Source organism: Ambystoma mexicanum, chromosome 9 (assembly GCF_040938575.1).
Source record: "Ambystoma mexicanum isolate Mex_15411 chromosome 9, UKY_AmexF1_1, whole genome shotgun sequence".
Taxonomy (NCBI): Eukaryota; Metazoa; Chordata; class Amphibia; order Caudata; family Ambystomatidae; genus Ambystoma; species Ambystoma mexicanum.
This window is the reverse complement of record NC_090931.1, coordinates 631,834,261-631,853,199: the sequence shown is the minus strand read 5'-3', so window position 1 is coordinate 631,853,199 and position 18,939 is coordinate 631,834,261. Positions and strand designations below refer to the sequence as shown.

Below are 18,939 nucleotides of genomic sequence, written 5' to 3'. Positions count from 1 at the left end.
ATCCGAGCTCCCCATTCCCATTGAGCCCTATAGGGCTCAAATGGGAATGGGGATCTACCGGTACCGGCACACGCGAAAGGGCAATTACCAGGTCCACCTAACTGAGCATGACCCAGTAATTGCCCATTTGCGGGTGCCGGACCCAGAAGCAACTCCGGCGGCAGCTGTGCCGGTTTTACCGGCAACAGCAACAATGCAACAATGGTCAAAATTACTAACTGCATAGTGAATTAACTCATCCAACTGGCCCACATTGGCCAAAATGGTGGCCCATTTTGACTGGGCCACAGTAGCATTTTACATTTTTGGTACAGGCATTGCCCTATAGGCCAGTCCGAGCCTGGCGGCTCATCCACAATGGCGATGGGGGCGCCCACCCAGTGGCCCCTCACCCATTATGGAGGAGCTAAGGAGCCACCCCAATGAAACAGTGAGCACTCCCTCAGCTGATTTTATTTTCAGCTGAGGGAGTGCTCCGGGGCTGGCTGAACTGTCAAAGGGACTTTGACTGTTCAGTTCAGTTCCCCAGCCGCACATGCTCACTGAGCCATGCAAGGCTGGGGCGTTTTGCTTTGCCAGCATTACATAGCTCATTGGAAATGTTGGCTAGGACACTGCATATCTGTATGTCCGAGGGGGAGCTCCTGCGCCGCCTCGCACATACGGACAGAGCAGCCTGGAGCAGGGTGTTTCAGCACCCACACGCAGGCCAATGCAGAAGGTATGTTTATGTTCATTTTTTTTATTTAAACATGTGCATGGATGCGTCTATGCTTATGTTATGAGTGAGTGTATGGTGATGGATGCTCGTGTGAATGATAGAGTGATTGCTGTATGAATGTGCAGCACCTTGCATACACACAATCATGTTGATTGTGTTAGGCCCAGTGGGGCCCAGGGGACAGAGATGGTATCCTTTTACTGGACATCTATCATATATGTCCAGTAAAAAATGTCATGCCTGCCCCCTGGGCCCCCAAGCCCCAATTGCAAACTGTTTGGCTATTTACCCATTTTTTGTTAAAAGTATGCTCTACAATGCAACATTTGAACCCATTATTTTTAAAAAATTCACAGGCGGAAACCCCTTTATTGGTTGGGGCTCCCTCACTATGCTCAGTCACTATGGCATTTTTGGGGGAAATAGTTATGCCCCCTCCACTTAAAAAAATCACCAGCCGCCACTGGCCCTCCGACTGTGTTGGGAACTGGATGGGGGAATCCAGGAACTATGGTGGGAGCACAATGGGCGGGAACCATGGGATAGTGGTGGGAGCAGAGTGGGGAGAGCCCAGGGTGTGTGATGGGGTGGGGAGAGACCAGGGATCTGGTAGGAGTGGGATGAGGGAGCCCAGCGACTGTGATGGGAGCAGGTGACGGCGCGCAATACATACTGTCCATTTGGCATTTCTGGGGGGTCCCGGCCTGCCCGAATTTTGCTCAGGGGGGCCCTGGCCAAAAAAGTTTGAAGACCACTGAACTAAGGTGAGTGCTCCCTCCCTGGAGTTCTCAGGAAATTAAACAATAGGAAATTGGGGGGATCGTTTGCATAGTAGGGACCCCCTTTTTTACAACCGGGTGTACGAGAGAAGAAACTTTTTAGAAAAGGAGCATACAAACCCAGGGCAATCTGTCCATTAGTGCAGTCGTCTTAATGTGCTGTGGTTTATGGTGTGTTTTTCGTACATGAATTGTATTATTATTCTTGTAGCCTTCCGAATCCTCTCCCCAATTGCAGCACTAAATTAAATATTCAATAAACAAACACATGGTAGTATATCACACAAACCCCCCTTTTAGATAATGCAACCACTGATTTAGAAGAGAACTGTGTGTGGAAATGTGCACTCACTGACCTGCAGCTGTGGGAAGAGAGCAGTGTATGACAGTTGCTTGTAATGTTGGCCCATCTTTTTCTTGCCGGGTTTCATGTTGTTGAATAGTTTTCCTCGACAAATTGGCCGCGTCACGCTGGTCCAGGTGGCCCCGAAATTTTGCATCCAGCGGAGGGTGCTGCTGTACAGGAGAATGCGCGGCTGCGAAACATCTAAGAAGAACATGCAATGTATTTTCAGCTGGACATGTCGCTGTTCGCCCTCAGGATAACGAACTAAGCAGTCACTGGTCAGAGATGGGCCGACAGTCTGACAACACAGAGACCCAGAGACCCAGACACAGAGACCCAGACCCAGAGACTCTGCACAAAATACCTATCCCCTTTTTTAATGACGTAGGCTTTCCACTCGAACGTCGGAAGGAGCGAGCCTAAGAACATGTACGGGGTCTGCTTGAGAGGTGACTAACCACAGACCAACTTAAGAGCTGCATTCATCTACTACTAATCAAATGAAATATTTAATCCATGTCAGATAATGTCATACAACATCCACACGCGTTTTGGTCACATGTACCCTTTCTGAAGGCGATCATATTGGAAATGAAGCACGTTTCACATAGCTATTAACAGAAATTGGCACCCTGGCCGGGTGCAGCAACTAATCAGGTTATGCCAAACCTGGGCCGAATTAAAGGATAGTTCCGGGACTTTTTTTTTATTGTCCCTACGGGTCGGCCATGTGTTTGTAAGCATAAATCGGTAGATCGTAGGAAACTTTCCTATGGACCTTACCCGACTTTTCGCCCATTATCGCACTCGAAATCAGCCTCCATTTTGTGATAATCCTATCATTCCGCCGCATCGACCTGGCTCACCTGCCTTTGCGGCACTAAATCAAATCCCCCGCCCCTGAAACAGACTTTATCAAAACATTCATATTCCCCGCCTCTATCCGTGACGTGACTGTGCTGCGTAGGCAAACGCGCCCAGGCGTCTTCTACGCGACTCCACACAGAACCCGGAAACCAACACAGATCAGCTCACAACACAGCGCGCCACAATTCGGAATATGAAACTGTACTTTGAAATCAAACCGCAAGATTGTAAATGTGGTAAAGTACATTTATTGGACATCAAATGTTTTGAGAATATTCAGCGATTTGCATTTTTATTTGCTCATGTTCCAAAAAGTTCGTATTGAGGAACGCGATGGTCCTTTCCTGTACACAGGGTCTTAGAGCATCTCACAATACAGCACCACAATTCGGAATGTGAAACCGTGGTTTAAAAGCAAACGGCAAGATTGTACATTTGGCAAAGTACGTTTATTGGACATCAAATGTTTAGAGAATATTCAGCGATTTGCATTTTTATTTGCTCTCGATCCAAATTAGTTCGTCTTGAGGGAAGCGATGTTCGTGTGCAGTACACAGGGTGTTGGTTTACGATAAAAATAAGCTCTTCGGTCGCACTGATAATCGCATGGCTGTTCCAACAACGAGGCACTAGGCCACCACAACGGTAGGTATGTTGCATCTAACCGTTAGTACCGCGTAAGGGCATACTTGTACTTGGCGATCGTCCCATAAAATGGTCAGGGTGGTAACGTTGTTCACGCGGAGAAGCAACTGGCGGCTGTAGAAGCCGTCCGCCGGTGTCTGGTACTCGTGACACAGACAGTAGTGAATGATGTACCTAAAAACATAAAAAATGAAATTAGTCTCACCATCAGATCCTTATTAAAATCATAGCGAGGACAGCGCTACTGGGTGTACACAAGTGTTTAAAGGCGTGGCGAGGCAGGGAGGGGGGGGAGTGGAGTACAAGGTAAGTAGCATAAAATAATAAATAAATAGGGCCAGCTGGTGGCAAGTGCAAGGTAAGTGCAGAACAAGTGCTGGGAAGGGGGGGCTGTAGGATACTGAGACAGTCCCCCAGTGCAGGGGTTGACAGGGAGGCAGTGCAGGTGGAGAGTGGAAGGGCCCAGGACCGAGGTCGCAGACAGTGGACCAGTTGTAGCAGGGGAGAGGGAGAGAGAAAGCAGAAGCAAAGAGGAAGGTTTTGAGGTGCTTCAGTAAAAGCAGATGTTTCTCCTCAAGATAGTGCGCGGTAGAAAACAATATGCCACATAGAACGAACAAGTACAACTGAACCCGTCTTTAAAGCCACTGTATAGTAATGAAATTGCGGTATAAACTCATCAAAAGTTACTTACATTATATTTGCATTTTCCATTGTGTCTCTGTGTAGGGCAGACCCGAAACACCACTCCTTCTTTGCCGACGTTACTTCTTCTAATGAACGTGGCTCATCGTTTCGTTTCTGAAATTTTATTCATTATCTTTTCTTAGTCTTTCAGGATGGTCCCGGCCTGTCAAGGTCAAATCACAATAGAACCTTATATTGGGTCGTGGGCCGTTCCGCCACCCGAGCAAAACATCAAAGCAGCTGACCTTCACTTTGAGCGAGCACACATTTCTAGTTAGCTGCGGTTAGTTTTAGGGACATCTTGTCTGCGTGCCTTTTTTTTTATTGTCCCTATGGGTCGGCCATGTGTTTGTAATACGGAAACATTCTATAATTTTTGTAAAAATGATTTATATTACTGTTTGGTTTAATTGCAATGGGCCTGCAACATGAGGAGACTCGAGAGAACAGAATCAAATTACAATCATTTAAACCGTGATGTGTATTTCTCAATGAGCTCTGCTTTAGGTGGACATGGAACAGAGGCAATGTTGGGTGGCAATGCAGTTGTCCCCTGCATAGGTTCGTTCACCACTCCATGTATGTGCCTATCTAGGACGTCAACGATAAGTTTCTCAATAAACTCATATTGCATATCCTCAAACACTGGTTTGATCACCCATTGTTTACTTCTTTTAGTGAAGGCCTTATTGTAGCGAAGCGTCCCTAAAGTTCCGGTCGTCCTACTTTGTTGACGGCCAACATTATGGTTATGTGCCAAGACCGCTAAAAGAGTCCGATTTATCATGCCCTCCATGCCAAAATGCAATCGTTTTGGCCTGTACTTGAGGCACATATTGTGGAACACCTCCAAATCTCCTGTGTGGCAGAATTCCGTGAGTCCCCTCAAAGCTTTTGTTATAGTTTTATCAAATACAATCTTTTCAATGGCTTTGTGAGTGGGTGATGAAGGAATCAACCACTTCTTCTTCCGTGCCTCCTCTGTGGACAAATGGCCATGTTCACATTTGTGGAAATGTTCATTTGTCGACCATCGATGTACGTTGCTACAGTGCAAAATTACTGACCGCCATTTTTCCAGTAGAATTTCCAACGACCCTTCACATGTTTTTGAGCTCCACCAAAGATGGTTGCTGATTGACTTGGACCACTGTGAAATACCTTGCAATTCCTTTTTTTTACCTGCAGCCGACAATTTTTTATTGATTGATTTTGCAAGATGCCAAACGTCAAATTGGTGATTTATATTTTTGTACTGTTCTCTCATTGTCTTGGCAATTGAAACGTGTCTGTCCGTGGCTATCAGGTCGATCACCATTCCCCGCGATTGTAGTTCTTGCAATGATGCTACAAAGCCAATTTTCTCCATGGCCACTGAGGATGTACTTTGTGACACCTGCACGACCACCGAACTCACAATTTTCTTACTTTCCATGTCCTGAAAGTGGTAGGTGCAGTACTTGGCTGAAAATCCTGGGCTGTCGCACTGTCCATCACCGGCTAGCCTGAAGCGTTTGCCCGCGAATGTACTTTCCATTGACATTTTTTCCATTCTCCAAGCTTCGCTGATGGCTGGAAATAGATAATCGGTTTGGTATTTGTAGAACTGACTTTTCGCAATGAAATGGATTCCCACAAACTGAAAGAAATACTGTAACTTTTTAAAACTTGAACCACTAAAAAGTGCGGCCGCTGCACAAAGTAGATTGCCTGCTGGCAGTTGCCCCAGCATGGGTTGTGCAGACCATGCGAACGGATGATATTGTGTACAGGTGGCATGTATTTTAAGGTTAGTGCCTCGAATTGCACGAGTCACATTAATCAATGGCTCCCCACATACCTCCCCACCAACCCAATGCCCACATTTCATCATCATAATAATATCCATCAAACAGCTATCGAATACAATGAATTTGGCCTCTTTCCTTATACTGTCACTCTGCATCCCAGCTGGTTCGGCCTGTAACGTTGAGGACATGTCACTCGCATGGAAGGTACAATCTCTGATATCGTCTTCCGCTATGCTGAGTGATATTGATGGTGTTTCATTGTCGTCCACTTCATTCTCTTCCATTGCAACATCTGTTCCTTGTCCGGAGATGGGAGAAAAAAACAATGTCTTCAACTTTCGCGCGCTCTTATTTTTTGCGGGTGTGGATTCTGTGAATTGATCTCCGACTGCATCCAAACTACCAGGAGGACATTCACTATCAATGGCTGGTGGTGGTATAGCTCCGTTGTCAATCACTTCATATTCTTCCCATTGGCACGATGCATCTCCAGTCTCAAGTCCCTGCCAAAAGGTTTGACAAGCAACATCTCTCGTTCGCTTCACTGTCTGTGTAGATCTAGTTCTTACACCCACTCGCAACTAGAGGACAGATTAGAAAAGGGATGTTCAGTTTAAACACAACTTACAGTATTGAACTATTGACAGTGAAAGACAACATAAAATAGTGAACAGGACACTAACCTTCTTTTGCTTTCTTTTCTTTGAAACTTTCTTGCCTCGAACTTCAACATCTGGACGCTGTTGCTCCGACTCGTGTGTGCATGTCTCCACTTCCTCTCGCGCTGCAACGACTATATTTTCATGATAAGCACATCCATCACTCACTGAGGCTCCATCGACTCCCTGAAACATAAAACTTTCATTAGTATGTATAATAATATTGAAAACACAAAATGTACTTGGGGACCAATACCCATACGGACATCTCAATAGCAAAACACGAATGAACGCATTGTGTAGAACATTCAAACGACAATAGTTCACGCATTGTTGATCTAGTTAGATTGAACTGTCAAGATCCATACCTCGGGCTCCGCATAGACTTCCATTGATGATATTATTGAAGATGACGCTTCAGCAACTCCCTGAAACACAGTAATTGCATTAGTATGGTTTTCTATTTTGTTTAAAAGAACATAAACTTTCTGCAGGCGTCAACGGCTCATCTAAATAGACCTGCACAAATGATCAGTTGTCTAAAATAAATAATGGATATCTAAATATGATTCGATTTGCTCCATCGTTGGAAGTGTCACCACCCAGAGATCTGCATCAACTACTAGGGGTGATGTTCTTGTTGAAGAAGCTCCGTCAGCTCCCTGAAACATAGTACTTGCGTTAATAAAGAAGGAAGTATAGCGGGTGTAATCACGTCATTTGATCTCGCATGATTGATCTGTCAGTATCCATACCTCGAAATGCATAAGAACATCAAGGGACGCTGTAACTGCGGTGCACACTTCTGCAAGCTGTTGCGCCGACCCGTAACTGCATGCTCCCCCTTCTTCTTGGACTAATGCTCCATCGACTCCCTGAAACATAGGACTTTCATTAGTAATGAACACAATATTGAAAAAAGAAGACACATAGGAGGGCGACGACAGAAGGACATACCAATGGCTAAAAACGAAAGAAACATTGTGTGTAACAATCACGCTACAAGAATGCAAGATCTGATGATCTCCATCGATGGAACTGTCCGGAAACGTACCTCGAGCATCTGAGTGACATCTACGGTTGTCGTCAATGCGTTGGACTCCTCAGCATCTCCCTGAAAGACAGTACTTGCATTATTTTGGATAACAATAATTATAACTGAAAACAAAGACTAGAGGACGAGTACTGTGGTGTACCATTAGGTAAAATAATTACACGATCAATTAAAACTATTGATTTACATGCCTAAAACAAGTCAGTGTCAGAGTAGCTAAGTAAGATTACCCGATAGGCGCTTGAAGTGGCTGATGACTGCAATAACGACACGGATGGAGAATCTTCCGCCTTCATATTGAGTGGATACATAAATGGGGAAATTATTGTTAGCTAATGCTACACACTACCGCAAGGCCGAGAGACAAATACGTAAACTTGACTCACCAGTGGAGGGATGTGGACGAATAGAGTGGGAATAGCGGTTGAGAGCAATTTTCGCCTCGCTCGCGGTGTTTTCTTCTTTATTAGCAATGATGTGGAGTACATGTCTGGGCTAAAGTGCCTGCTGCAGATGCGGTATCGATCACCCCTCTTGTCCGCAAAGACTTCTAGGACTCTACTTTCTAGCTCAGAGGCTGGATATCCGCAATATCGGACCCATTCTCTTATCTGATCTATTGTCTTAGGGAAAACATGCATTATAGTATCTTCAGATTTGTTATGGGTCTTCGAAGGGCAACCGCCAATGGAACAGGCAGGCATTATGGAAAGTTCTGAAAAGTAAAGATCAACAATTCTCTATGAATACCAATGTGTTAAAACATTAAATGACACATAAAAGGTTCAATGCAAGGTCCGTTTTGGTTCTTGGAACTATACACGTTATTCACATGCGGATAAGTATTTCAATAACTTTCAAAAAATAGAAAAAGTAATTTGACTAAACTCAGAACATGTGACTAGTTCCTTGCATGTACTGTCGTGAACGAAAAGAAAACATGGATGCAATTTGATGACTACTAGCAAATAGATATAAATTAAAAAATTGGACGCAAAATGATTATGGTACATGGACTTACCTTGACGAACAAACAGTTAGATGCAGGGATCAGAGTAGTTTCTTGTCGTAGAACAGGGAGCAGTTCACAGGTTGCAAACTGACGAGTTTGCTCAAAGTGGTCACGGAAGTTCACAGAGACGAAGAGCAGATAACCAGCACCTTCACGGGTTGACTAGCAAAGCGCAAAGAAGTTCTCATTAGAAATATGAAGTGGGTTATAAAGAATTCGAAACAGGGGTGTGTTTGTGAATGAATGACGTGTATATGTCGTGGCATTATGCGGATTGCAGGGGGGCGTCCAGCGTGAGGGGGGATGCTTGGCAGGAGACACGGGGTCTGGAGGTAGACATGGGAACAACAACCCATGCTCTATAGACCACTTTGAAGTGTACATGGTCTTTGGCACCTCTTGGCCTTTATCGCTCCCTGACAGCTCCACTTGCCAGCAGCGCAAGTACCCCGGTGCGAACTGCCTTTGATAGGGCGGGGGGTGGATCGGGGCGGTGGTCGTGCAGACAAGACACAGGAAGACTTGTGAATGGAGACACACTTATGTGGATTGCAGGGGGGCGTCCATCGTGAGGGGGGTGCTTGGCAGGAGACACGGGGTCTGGAGGTAGACATGGGAACAACAACCCATGCTCTATAGACCACTTTGAAGTGTACATGGTCTTTGGCACCTCTTGGCCTTTATCGCTCCCTGACAGCTCCACTTGCCAGCAGCGCAAGTACCCCGGTGCGAACTGCCTTTGATAGGGCGGGGGGTGGATCGGGGCGGTGGTCGTGCAGACAAGACACAGGAAGACTTGTGAATGGAGACACACTTATGTGGATTGCAGGGGGGCGTCCATCGTGAGGGGGGTGCTTGGCAGGAGACACGGGGTCTGGAGGTAGACATGGGAACAACAACCCATGCTCTATAGACCACTTTGAAGTGTACATGGTCTTTGGCACCTCTTGGCCTTTATCGCTCCCTGACAGCTCCACTTGCCAGCAGCGCAAGTACCCCGGTGCGAACTGCCTTTGATAGGGCGGGGGGTGGATCGGGGCGGTGGTCGTGCAGACAAGACACAGGAAGACTTGTGAATGGAGACACACTTATGTGGATTGCAGGGGGGCGTCCATCGTGAGGGGGATGCTTGGCAGGAGACACGGGGTCTGGAGGTAGACATGGGAACAACAACCCATGCTCTATAGACCACTTTGAAGTGTACATGGTCTTTGGCACCTCTTGGCCTTTATCGCTCCCTGACAGCTCCACTTGCCAGCAGCGCAAGTACCCCGGTGCGAACTGCCTTTGATAGGGCGGGGGGTGGATCGGGGCGGTGGTCGTGCAGACAAGACCCGTTTGCCGCAGGGCCTCACCAAGGAGAGGCCATCTAATTGAATGTAAGAGGATGGCTGCAGGATCTACTACATGGAAGGCATGGGGGTGAGTTTATAAATACCTCACCCTCCCAGGAGAATATATGGGGGTCATCTCTGTACCCGGTGCCCAAAAAGAGGATTTATTATGATCAACCATATTTATTATTTACCCATAACCATGTTTTGTATCAATAAAATCCAACAGCTTTTTATTGCCAACGCTTGATGCCAACCCACAAAAGAATATATGTATGACTGCTGCATATATGGGTTCAACGGTTATGTGGATTGAAGGTGTGCGGCCAGCGTGAGGGAGGATGCTGGCCGGAGACATGTGGTGTGACAAGACAAGGCACTGGAAGGCTATTCAACGGAGACACACTAGATTCATTTAAAAAATCAAAACAACCATTGTTAAAATATATGTTGTGCTTTATTTTAGATTTTAATTAAACATAAATAATAAACATTACACATTGTAAAGTTGAGGTTGCAGCACATCGAGGGAAAATCCGCGGTATTGTCCACTGTCACTGGGGAAATGTTGTCTAATGGCAAGTACCGCACAGGCAGGTATTACTCTCCGAACGCGGTGTCCGAGCCTCCCGTGAAGCCACCAAGTGAAGCAACGATAGGCCACCAGCCTGTACCACCTGTGAAAAAAAAGATGCAAACTGTATTAAACTGACCAAACTTTCTTATCAATGTCGATTCAGGTAACACATGTCATTTTTCTTAGAAAAAAATTATATCTAGAAAATGCACTATATGGAACCAATTTACATGCGTTCGAATGATATGTAAATGTAATTTTATATGTGGGAGACGACCATGAAATAGTGGTGGCATCACTGACATCACAAACAGAGTATACTTACTCGTTACTCGGATTACGCGGACGAACAGTGCCACGAAGTTCGTGCATAAGCACCATCATCATCCTCAACACTGTCCGTGAGAGGCAGGCTTCCCTGAACTCTGGCAGCTCGGTGATGCATTGCGGACTTTGCTCGCCTTCCTGCAGACTTTGCTCGCTTTCCGAAATGTAGGCCAAGCACCCGGAATTTTCACGGCAGCAGCAGTTCTCCTCCTCAGTTGGCATTAGCTCGCACCGATTGCACGTGCACCAGGTGGAGACGCCGTCCATGCGACATGGTCCAGGCTCTTCATCCGTTGACTGGTCCTCCCAACTGCCGTCCGAATCCCCATCGTTTTCGCGTGCTTGCCTTTCCAGTAGTTCCTCCTCGGTGTACTCGGGCTCGTACATATACGGCATTATTGTGGCCATTGTGCGGTAAAGATAGTAAAATAATTTACAGAGATGGTACAGGTGTTCACAATGCCTAGAAGCGGCGAAGGTAGCTGACCAGAGCACTGAAACGAGTCACAGAATACTCAAAGTAACACAGAGAGAGGAATGGAATCGAAAATATGCTGCTGTGTGTTGTGAAACGGTGTGTTCATACTTATTGGGGAAAGAGGCGTCCTGCCATTTCCATGGCAACACGTCAATAGCTGAGGCGCAGCGATTGTTGACACGAGACGTGCTTGAAATGGGCAGTACGCGTCTGCTGATGTCAGGCTCAGGGGCGGGGGATTTGATTTAGTGCCGCAAAGGCAGGTGAGCCAGGTCGATGCGGCGGAATGATAGGATTATCACAAAATGGAGGCTGATTTCGAGTGCGATAATGGGCGAAAAGTCGGGTAAGGTCCATAGGAAAGTTTCCTACGATCTACCGATTTATGCTTACAAACACATGGCCGACCCGTAGGGACAATAAAAAAAAAGTCCCGGAACTATCCTTTAAATGATCTAAGGCCGGGTTCAGAGCACACTGCCGCTACCTCCCCTCCTTCCCCCAGCCCCCTCGCTTGCCCGCTAGCCCCAACTCTTAGCCCCGCTCATCTGGACATTCGCTGCCCCACCACCTCGCTGTTTCCCCTCTTTGTGGCAAGGAGAAGCCTCAATAGAAATAGAAGAAGGGCTCCACACCCAGCTGCGCCTTCTATTTCCATGCAGGCAATCTTTTGGGAGTTTGTTTTCTTTGTTTGAAACAACGGTTCACGCTGCGGCCTGGTATTTCAGACACCTGTTTGCAAACCCTGAGTGCTATAGCAATATCACCTGTTCCAGGGGCTGTATTGGGTAGTGTGACAGTGTAAGGCATCAGACCCTGTCATGGGGACCCCTCTCAACCTTGGACAGGAGGCTTACCAGGGCGTTCACCATAGCCAGTCCTGCCACAGAGGTGGGATTTGGAATTTGAGAGGGGCCCAGTCCCTGTCCCTTCTACATGTCCCTGGATGAAAATGTCAAGTACTTCTGTCAATCACCCTATACCTGTTGTGCACAATGCTGGCCAGTCTCTCTTTTTTTCACCATATGACTACATCTACCAGAATACCCTGCTTCAGCACACAGAGAAGAGAGGCGGTGGAGATAGAGGAAGCAAAAAGGAAGCTGCATCAGTCACACCAGCAATTGGGAAGCTCCATCCGACGCAAACACAAACTTTAATAGTGACTTTGCTCATAGAGGACCACCATTACAAAGACCCATGTAAGAAAAGGGAGCAAGGCTTAAATCCAGTGTTGTACTTACTGACCAATGTAACCCAGCCCAGGCTAACAAAGAAGGCAGGGGTTGACACAGGAACCAGCTAAAAGAGCACCAATCATGAGAAAAGAGGCAGGATAAATGAGAGCAAAGAGGACCGGTTTGTGTGGATTATTCAGATGTGGCCAAGGGAGAAGGTGGTAGACCAAGAGACCTGGCAGAGGAAAGACAGTGCAGCAGTATGCAGGACACTTAGAGCATGAGCAAAGTGAGGTATTAGTTGGGTAAGAGAAAGCAGTGCTTGGGCGTAAGAGTGTGTTTGGTGAGTTTATAAAGTGGCTGAGATTAAGGGTATGAATAGTGTGTGAGGATGAATGTATCAGGTGAATGCGAGAGTGACTGGGGAAGACGGTGGTGGTGGAGTGTAGAGTAGTAGAGTGTGAGTAGTAGTAGAGTATAGATGGGAGAGTAGCATAGTGGAGAGGGGAGAGAGCAAGGAAGAGTAGCAGATGAGAGAACACTGGTGGGAGAGGGAGAGAGGAAGGAAGAGGGAAAGAAGGGAGAGTGGGAGGAACAGAAGGGAGGAGAATAGAAGAAAGGGAAAGAAAGAAGAAACATCAAGGCAAGAAATGTGAGTGTAAGTAAGGTAAAGATGAGTGGAGCCTGGGCGATTGAAAAGCAGAAAAGCACCTATTCCAACTGAAAAGACTATTGTTGTTCTCAGGGAACACCAGATAGAATCCACTTAGGATTTCCCAGAGGGAAATCTTGATAAGGTGCCATCACCATTAGCCAGTCAGCAGTAGATAGCAGGGGTTACTGATCTCTAGTGACTACCTTGGGAAGTAGGGACGGGGGACTAGGAAGAGAAAAGCCCACGGTAGATGAGAAAGCGCGAGGGACGGCCCTTCGGAAACCCTACTCCAAAACCCTCAATAAAACGATTAAAACTGCTTCAGTAGTTGGTGTGTTGTGTTCTTGAGATCAACTGTGACAGTATGTACACCTTTTAAAGTGACTGGCTCTCTGCTCAAGCTTCCCGTCTCAGTCCAGGACCCGCTTCTTCCTCCTATGGTTTAGAGCTGAAAGCATATAAAAGCTTGTTCTGCCATTGAGGATGTGATTTCTGGACCATCTCTCCTCTTGGCGTAGACCCAAGAATTTCCTTCCATGCATGCAACCCAGCATTTATCCAGAAAAGCAATCGGGGATCTACATTGCCAGTTTCTCCTGCCTTGCTGGTTAGTTTCCCACTAACTTGGAGAAAGGGGTGTTCTCAGTGCCTAATGCCCCTAAAGTGTGACTCCCTCATAATACATTTCTTTAAAGGAACAGTGGGCTCTTCATATGTTTTGGACAACAACTGCCATGATCCCCTTAATTGTTGACTATGTTGGCTATTATTGATGGGAGTCATAGTCCAAAATACCTAGAGAGCTAGAGTTCTACGTTTAGGGTAATATTCTTTTTGCAAATCTTAGCCTCTCTGTCCTGAGACTCCTAGCACCATGCTGTATTCACTGGGATTGTTTTCATTCAATTTAAAGGTGAGCGAGACTTTATATGACTCACCTTCTGCATTTACTATTGTTTTGTGGACACTGAACCCTCTTTTTAAGATTCCAGGCCCCCTTCCCCTTGTTTTGTGCATCAATGTGTTTCATATCGCAGCACCCCCACCTCATGTGGTGGGCTGCCAGCACCCGTAGGGCCGTTTTTGCAATGTCATTTTGGATTCGCTAAGTATCCCATAGGTCTACCAGTAAAGAAGTAGTTATATCATGTTTTTACCTTAATTCTATATGGAGTCCTGTGGGGACACTGTGCCCTCTTTTCTTTGTCCTAACTAGCATTTCTGCTACTTTCCAGGTCTCCTGTGGAAAGAGGCTTGTTGCATGCTGCGTTTTTAGCTGCATTCATGCACTTAAGAGGACCATATATTCAAAATGGCCTTTCTGCATGCTTTAAGTTCTGTTCAAGGTGGCCTGTCCTTTGTTGGCTGTCCTGCTGCCTTGCCAGGTGGGGGATGGTGCCCTTTCATCATGCACCTTGGCGGGCTTCTCGCAAGAAGCTCGCAAAGGCTCTCCTTTGTGTGTGGGCTTGCAGGAAGGGGGAAGGGTGGCTGTCTGTCCCAATGAACATTCCTCTAGGAGGTTGGATGTTGCTGGGCAGATTCTGGGAGGCTGGCTATCCACTATTGGACAGCGACCTTCAAGTTTGAATTTTAAAGTGCCTTTGAGAGCTGGGGTTGCTCCCAGCCCCTACAATGGATATAAGAAGACGAGCTGCACCCAGAAACAAAGTTGACAGCGGTACCCCAGAGGACTGCTATAGAAACTCGCATTGGTCCAGCCAATACCACTGCATCATGAACCTCAACCGTCTAATCAACAGGGAAGACCTCTTCAAGGTTCCTTTGTCCCTCTGACTGGTGGGAGCAACCAGTCACCAGCCCTGTTAGAGGTACATTTCCTGTTTTTGATTGTCTGAGTGTGAATCTACCTGTTCATCGTTGCAAGGACCTCCGGCTGGTCACACTACTCAAACACTTTGTGGGCATTTTCAAGAGACTGCCGGTAAGCTGGAAATCTGCTGTGCTGCTCTCCACCATGAGACAAGCCTTAAGGAAGACTGAAGGTCTTCTCCTGAGTTGCCAATTACCCTCGGTCTCAGTGGGGGTCAATGCAAGATGTGCATCCATGAAGTCATCCGTGGAAGTTTCTCCTTTGTCATAAAACCGAAACTGGATGTCCCCCCAACTGTCCGAGGTCTCCACATGAACCTAGAGAAAACTGGAGGTGATTACCCTTGAACCCGTGACCCGACGACCCTACACAACAACACCACCAGTGAGGCACATCTTCCACCGCATTTTACTGCCACTTGGACCATCCTTAAGGGGGACAAATCACAGATCTCTTGAACCTCCTCTCTCCCAATTGGGTTTGCATTTGGGCGCAAATTCCTGCTGACTGTAGCGCTATGCAGGACTGGCCCAGAGCAATGGTGTCTGGGCGATTACTTCTCTGGTCATCCTTTTGGACATTAGGGGTGGTAGCTGCTTCTCCATTCAATTCAAACTGACTTAAGACCCTTAAGTCCCCATTACGCTCGTTACATCTGCTCTACACTTACAAACCTCAGTACTTTACCTGAACTAGCTGAGTCTGCCCTCCTGGACACTCTTCCTTCGGGAACCTTTTGGGACACCTAAAAGTCTACCCAGAGGCTTGTTACAGGCTACAGTTGGACATTGTTTTGATATGTGTAGAACATCTTTTTCCCATACCTTGGTGAATACCTGCAAACTGCTAACTTTAATACACAACAGTGCCCCCTTCCAATATAGTTCAGTCTTGCTGCTTGGTTAATGCTACTTAAGAGAGTGGCTTTTATCAACTGGGATTTTGAATAACCTTGTTAACCCTAGGTTGGCGTTTTTAAGTCCTGCCACGGGTAGTGACTTTGAAAAACCCTCTTAATATCTCCACAAGAGGATCCATAGTTTTGGGCAGAGGTAAGAAAAGCCAGGGGCCATCCATGCAGAGTCAGCAGGAAAAGCAGTCAGACCAAATTGAATTCCTTGATTCAACTGGTGTCAATTTTTGACTCATCATGTAAAGTATATTGAAAAATCAGGCAGGTACAGCTGCACACCAAAATCAATCTGCTAGAGAAACTATACACCTTGCTACCTACCCCTCTGTCCCACAAAATGTTGCCCAAAAGGCCCCTTTGCTCATTACCAAGCCACCCCAGCCTATTCCACCGAGGCATGATCCCCTAAGGCAACACATTAATCTCCCACCCATGGCACCCCGCTGACCCCTGGAGGAGGCACATTCAGACAAAGCCCTGATCCCTGAGCCACCCCACTCACCTCCAAGCCATCCAAATGAATAATGAGGTACCCCACTGACCTTTGCGACGCCCTATTGCTTCCACAAGCCACTCTGCCACTCCTCTGACCCACAGAGGAAGCACCTACATCCAGTTATCAACTCACTCACCCAAGCTGTTCTGTGTAAGATCCATCTTGATGGAAAGGTTGAGGTTCTCTGAGCGAAAGGCTCGGTATGAGTCGTAATGTTGGCTGGAAGCATACTCGGCCATGAACTCTGGGGATCGCAGAACCACGCTGTGATGATCATTGGGGTTACCATGGCACAACCACTGTAGGTCGAAGGTCATGCAGAGGTCAGGGAGATGAAGGAAGCAACAATCATCATACCTGGATAGAATTAAGAGCTACATTGTCAGCATATCTCAAAACACCTCACAGTTTCGCGGAGTACATTAGCATGTTAATAAATTAGGATAGCATTAGTGCTTCACATTTTATTGCTATAGCCAATTGTGCTTTAAAAAAGGTGTTACACAATTTAGACTTGGCAAAAATAGATGAGTCACTTCTCATAGTACCTACGTCCAAGAGAAGCGTGTTAAACCTTAGGGTGGCTATAGCTGTCCTAGCAACCCCATATGCCCATGGTTAGTAGAGAGCTCGGCCATAGACTGCACACATCTATATGTGCAATTGGATAGAAATTAGCAAAGCGGGCTGACCTATCTGTTCTACAGACTTACTTGGAAGCAGTTCGTACATTGATGTCTAAATTTCCCTTGAAGACAAACTGCCCAGGGTTCCAGTTGAAGCTGAGCTTGTTCCACTCCCAGTGCATGTTCTCTGTGGTGTTGTAGGGGTCCTAGAATGAGCACATAATTTCAACAATGAGTGAATTGAATCCCCTTTCTGCAGAAATCAAAAATAGAGTTAGAAAGCATCAGGGCATCTAAGACTGCCCTCTTCTAAGGACCAACAGGAGACATGGCCACTCTCTTGAATTCCATGGAGACCCGTTGTCTCTCTTCTCTTCCCTCCTTCTGACTTCTGCACCCTTTCCCACTTTGTATTTTGCTTCCTTTCCTCCTGAGTGCATTACCTCAGTAGCCAGCTGGTGTAGGTTGGCTTGGTCGATGTCCATGTGCCAGTGTCCATGTAAAAGCAGACGGCTTTTGTCCCACCATGGCAGGAGAGGGCTTGGGTCCACTGAGGGCTTGGTGAGAAGATCAATGGCCTGACCGACCAGCGTCCATGCAGGGTCCCAGCATGGCCCCCATACAATAGTGTAAAGGAAGATCTCAGCTGCAACATAAAGGCAACAGAAATAAGGATCTCTTTGGGGGCACAATACTAACACTTTAATGTGGGCCTCTAACATCCCATATATCCTCAGAGAAGATCTGTGAGAGATTTGCCGGTCAAGTCTTAATAAGTAGCACTATCAACTGGCCAATTTTTAAGCATTTCAAAATTTTTCATATTTGACATTTCTAATACAATTCAACCACATTCAGATTAAAATCATGTTCAATTACAAAATCATATGATACTTCATTACAACAATTCAACAAAATTAAGGTTAAAATCATCATTCACGTACAGTCTCATATGAAAACATCAATAAAATCGATCTCTAAAATATTTATCCTAAAAAAAGACAGCTTTAATTTTTCTTTGCTTTGAATCAATCAGTTGTAACAAGACAATTGTCAAGGACGTTTCGTGACCACTTACAGCTCTATTCCAAAATTCTTTGGTTGTTATCCACGAAGCGCCATGAACATATTTGTAGAACAACAAGTGCCTTGTGCTCTGAAGAGCTTGGCATTCAGATACAATGTGTTCTGTAGTCTGAATAGCACCAATCACTTGACACACAGGACATTCCTTAACAGCCAAAGACTTATCTGTGCAGACTTCTAAAATGTCTCCAGTGTGTGTTGCATTCCACCTAAAACGGAGGAGATGCAGCCTCCAGTACGGATTGGGGAATTTCACCAAGTATTTTGGTAATATGCCTAGTGGTTTATTAGGTATGCGGTTATTTAAATGTACAAAATTACTTCTAAGTAATTTACTTCAAAGGTGTTACTTTGAATTACTTCGAACCTTTTATATATAGTGGTGGGTTAAGGGGCAAAAAGGGGCTGGGGAGAGGTTTAGGGTAGGGTGGATTGGGAGCTACCCCACATTTTTTTGTTTTTAAATTCGAAGAAACATTTCAAAGTAATGCCTTTAAAGTAAATTACCTTGAAGTAATTTATTTCGGCAAAAGAACATGGAACCGGTTTATCACACTGGATGTAAGTGTGCGGAAGGAGCAGATCGACACACAGAGGTGGCATTGTTGTGGTTATAGACTTTTATATGGGTCAAAATAAAAGAGGAAACCCCTAAGTGACCCTAACACTAAGAGGTGTTTCCCACCCTCAACAAAATAGGATTCAGTCAGGATGTCCGTCTAAAGCAAATAGCCCAATGTCCTGTACCAAAGCCTATTTCCAGCCCTTAAACTCTTAACTAAGGAACAATTAGTATCTTTTTAGTCCAGAAGAGTGACCCCCTTCTTTTGGACTGAGGCTTTGTGTTTACCTCCTGGTGATGAGACGTGTTCTTGAGA

At 46.0% G+C, this 18,939-nt stretch overlaps 1 protein-coding gene across 2 annotated transcripts in view; it reads right to left on the bottom strand.

Annotated features, from left to right (window-relative positions):
* Window positions 1–18,939, bottom strand: part of BLTP2 (bridge-like lipid transfer protein family member 2) — a 1,026,973-nt gene that overhangs the window by 410,013 nt on the left and 598,021 nt on the right. For both annotated transcript variants that reach the window (XM_069615333.1, XM_069615334.1), the window contains 4 exons: window positions 17,419–17,621; window positions 17,063–17,181; window positions 16,486–16,706; window positions 1,857–2,047 (listed from right to left, as the gene is read on the bottom strand). In XM_069615333.1, the coding sequence (XP_069471434.1) occupies window positions 1,857–2,047; window positions 16,486–16,706; window positions 17,063–17,181; window positions 17,419–17,621 (734 nt within the window). The remainder of the gene's footprint in view (window positions 1–1,856; window positions 2,048–16,485; window positions 16,707–17,062; window positions 17,182–17,418; window positions 17,622–18,939) is intronic.